Raw genomic sequence first — 4,275 nt, 5'->3', positions numbered from 1 at the left:
ATACTTTTTGTGTACTTAAATTGTACTTTTTAACATTGATCATTGATTCGGTGCTAGGGCTGTCATATTTCATATTTGTTTTCTTTGTATGTGAGTCTGTGAGGTATGTTTGTATGTGCGATGGTAAATAAAATTTCTAGTTAATAAAAGTTGAGGTATTCTTTTAAACTACATTCTTAATTGGAAGTAAAATCTAAAGTAAGAAAATGTTGGTTTTCTATTATTATTAGGTATCATTTTTTGCTCTTCCAAAAACAATGTTTTGAAATTATCACTTTGGTTTAATCATCATTTGTGCCGACTTTAAATGTCCATGTAAATTCTTGTCTGACCATTTATACCATGTCAAGGCATTGAATGCCGAGGAAGGCTTTCTGTAATCCTTCCCATTCAAGTTGGACCTGTGGCATTGATTGAACCACCAACCATTCCCAAACTTCTCAGCACAGTTACTTCCATACTGATCATTACCACTGTCAGTGGTGGAGAAATACATGCCATTATGGTAGGACATGTTATCTTCTAAAAGTAGAAACCAATCTTTGAACATTCTACCGTTCACATAAAGAGAGAGTAACTTCATGGAGAGAACGATCATAGGCACTTATGCCTGCTCTTCAATCCAATTCAATGAATAAAAAATATATTTTAAACTATAAAGAGAGAGTAGTTTCTTGTTTCTATGGAATCCGGATAGGGCCATGCACTTCACTATCGCACCATCGAGCATCAACTTCAAGGTCGATGGCGCGATAATGCGATGGCGCGATAACGATGAAACGGTGGTGCGATAACGATGAAGCGATAGCGCGATGACGATGATGCTATGGCGCGATAATGCGATGGCGATGGTGCGATAGCACGATTGAGTGATAGTGAATATCGCTTCATCGTCATTGTACTATCGCACCATCGTCATCGCATCATCGTGTCATCACTATCGCACCATCGCGTCATCGTACCATCGCGTCATTGCATTATTGCACCATCGTCATCGCATTGTCGCGCCATAGCATCATCGTCATCGCGCTATCGCACCATCACTTCATCGCTATCGCACCATCGCCTCATCGTCATCGCATTATCTCTTCATCGCACTATCGACCTAAACCTCGATGGTGCGATGATGCGATAGTGAACTGCGTGGCCCTATCCGGATTCCATATGTTTCTGTGACTTTTCTGTATATAATATTTCTAATCACTTCTAATCACTCAGTAACATACTGAATCCAGCGGACCCCTTATATCCTCCAATGGTAAGTTTATATTTGTTTGTTGCATTGTTGACAATGAAAGTTGAATATGTAGCGTTTCCACTAACTCCTGAAAATCTGGTTACATCTATCCGTAACTTCTGGTTCCCAGCTTTAGTAAGAACATGGATTGCATCATTTCCTAAAATTAAAGATTCTTATTCGTTTTACAGAACAATGATCTTTTTTTTTTTCAAAAAGAACTTCAAATAAAAAGCCCTTTACTCAAATAATTTATTTTTGCTTTATATTGTGTGTTTCAACCTTTGATTTCATGATTGTGTTTGATTTACAGACCATGGACAAGAAGCTTTTTTTAAAGAGGAAATTCTCAGTAATCATAGAATATCCAGCCAATATTCTAATGTGGGATTTCCAAAACCTCTAGCATAATCTGCCCACTTTTTCCCTTGGAAATCTGTTGAGCCATCCATGCGTCTTTGAATAACCTATCGATGAATAAACAATGACTTTATTCGTTGGTGTTTGGGTGTAATAAAGAAAGGATCAAGATTTTCACAGTATAAAATTTCATTTAGGTTCTAGGACAAGGGTCCTTGTGGACAGGAGCCCTCCTGCCAAAATTCTAACCCAGGCTTGTCACACATTTTTTTCACATTATTTGCAAAATCACTAAAGAAACCATGTAATCGTTCCAATCAAAAATAGTCCCACGAAACATTAACCGAGAGAATAACAGATTGGGTGGATGATCAGTTTAATACCCTCCATCACTTGCACTTCAAACAGCAAGTGTGTAATTGCATAACATAAAATCAGTCTTTTTTCAGTTGTTGAAATCAACTTCAATGTCTTCGATGCTCGAAGTCTTTAAATTCAAACAACATATTGACCCTCACCCCTACCCTCGCCCGTCCACAACGAACACATCGTGAAATACCCGTAGGAAGATTTGAAATTTTCTAAAGAATATTGTGGTTGTTACAATTTTAACATACACTATACGTACCGTCCACCCCCGCCGTCTGTTGTCATGTCACAGAACACTTTCTTTTTCATCCCTTTTTCAGGATAAATTTACACGCCATCTCTATATTTCCGATATGGTTTCTTTTTTAAAATGTCAGCGCAATCTTTGTACTTGGTTTGAACTGCAAACCAAGGGTTAAATTGAAAAGCGTAAATATATAAAAATAGCTTTATCATGCATTCTGATTTATAAACTCTAAACAAACTTGCACTTTTTCGAGAAGACAATTCCTCCGTCCAGTTTGTATTTAGATTTCACTGTAAGAATCATGGGGCCATCAAGAGATGCCGACATTTCAGTATGCTCCCAAGGGGCATGCTTCAGGAAAGTATCAACTTCACCTTAAGAAATTTACTTAACAATAAAAATTAAGTTGTAAAATAAGTGAAAGTGTTCACTTCTTAATGATTTATTTTTTACATTTTCTCTACATATAAATTATCAAAGATAGAATTCATTATGTAAGAATTAAAAAAGTTTTTATACAGCTTATAGATATAAAAAAAATTATTAAAGGAAAAAAGTAAACTTTACGTACAAAATTAATGACGGTTAACAAAAAGTTATAACATATATTTCAGGTATACATGTATGTTTCAGAGAAAACCTACCTTTCACAAAGGGATGTGGTTTTATTCCGGAGGAATCGACCTGTGAAGGGAAAATAAGACACAAAACGCCCAACAAAAACCCAACCATTCTTCGCTTGCAACAGTTTCAGAAGATCTTTCGTGTCAAACATCATGTGTGATATTTAAAGGATAGTTACTGTCATGCAAATTTGTCATTACTCCAAAATACAATCCTTGTTTTAGGATATAACATCTGCTATGTAATTAATTTTTATAATATTATTTCAGTTATACTGCTAGACAACACAAAAAGAATGCTAGCAGACTGCTTGCACAACTTTGATTTCAAACAGTGAGGGTTGATCCAAAAGTTCGTGGAATTTCTTCATATCTTATTAGTTTTAAGTAAAATTGCTTGAAAATTACACATGAGAATATAGACACTTGTTGAATATTATAAATAAAAAACAATTTTAATATTTATGATAGTAAATCTATGGCAGTTGCCATAGAAACGGTTGTTTGGAAATGCGGGGGAGACATTAACGCGTTTATTATCATTTTAATTCTTAATACGTGAAATGGGAATAAAACCGCCCTATGTGGTACAATGAAGCGCATTGAAGTGGAAAAATTTCCCGTTTGGATGGAGCGTTCTGAGCTATAGTAAGACACGCCCATTTCTTTAGAAAAGAAAAATCGGTCAAATGATTCAATAGAATACCTGTAGAACAGGTATTCCATAAATATAATAACCAATCAAATTGACGGTCTTCATAAACACCGAGTAAGCACGTGTTCGACTGATACATGTGTTATGCTAACTCCAATAAACAGGATAAAATCATAATTATGTACAAATTCGTTGCAATGCGTGTTTTACAGAAGCGGGGACTCTATATATAGTTTTTTCTTATTTAAAAATCTTCATTTTAGTGTAACTCATGTTACTTGTCGCGGAAAGTGGGGTGTCCTAAAACATTACGACAAATATTTCTTTCTCGTTTCTAAAGAAATGGGCGTATCGTTATGTTATAATTGACGGTCAAAACATGACTCAGAACGTTTCATCCAAATGGAAAATTTTACCACTTCAATGCGCTTCATTGTATATAAAACGAAAATTATGTCATTATTACGATTACTTGATCTTTTATAAACCTTTGTATGAGAGTTTTACTGAATTTTCTGGATATTTAGTTTATTAGTTGGTGATTAATTGTTCATCTTTAAGTTGTTAGACAACGTCAAATTTCGGTCAAGTCACAAGTTTTGTTGAAAATTCTGGGATCACTCTATCTGAAACGCATATATTATTGACATAGGCTGAGTTAAAGTGCATTTAGTTGCTGGTTTTCCAGTGGCATAAGAAATTTAAGAAAATAGAACGTCCATGGACGTTCATAAAGGGGGGGGTGCTTTTTGGAGGCTCTGTTTTAAGTGTTTATCCACCTAGA

General features: G+C 35.3%; 1 protein-coding gene across 1 annotated transcript; it reads right to left on the bottom strand.

Moving 5' to 3' along the window:
• Positions 1-267: 267 nt before the first annotated feature.
• Positions 268-1,689, bottom strand: LOC134253780 (ryncolin-4-like). Its single transcript, XM_062736366.1, has 3 exons — positions 1,638-1,689; positions 1,227-1,397; positions 268-522 (listed from the first exon to the last, which is right to left on the bottom strand). The coding sequence occupies exons 1-3, from the start codon at positions 1,687-1,689 to the stop codon at positions 272-274; spliced, it is 474 nt and encodes a 157-aa protein (XP_062592350.1). The 3' UTR covers positions 268-271.
• Between the last annotated feature and the right edge of the window lie 2,586 nt (positions 1,690-4,275).

This window comes from Saccostrea cucullata, unplaced genomic scaffold (genome assembly GCF_032062105.1).
Source record: "Saccostrea cucullata isolate Sc308-1 unplaced genomic scaffold, CSIRO_AGI_Scuc_v1 ctg112, whole genome shotgun sequence".
In the NCBI taxonomy this organism is placed as follows: domain Eukaryota; kingdom Metazoa; phylum Mollusca; class Bivalvia; order Ostreida; family Ostreidae; genus Saccostrea; species Saccostrea cuccullata.
Note: the sequence above shows the minus strand (reverse complement) of the source record. Positions and strands in the feature narration are given on the sequence as shown.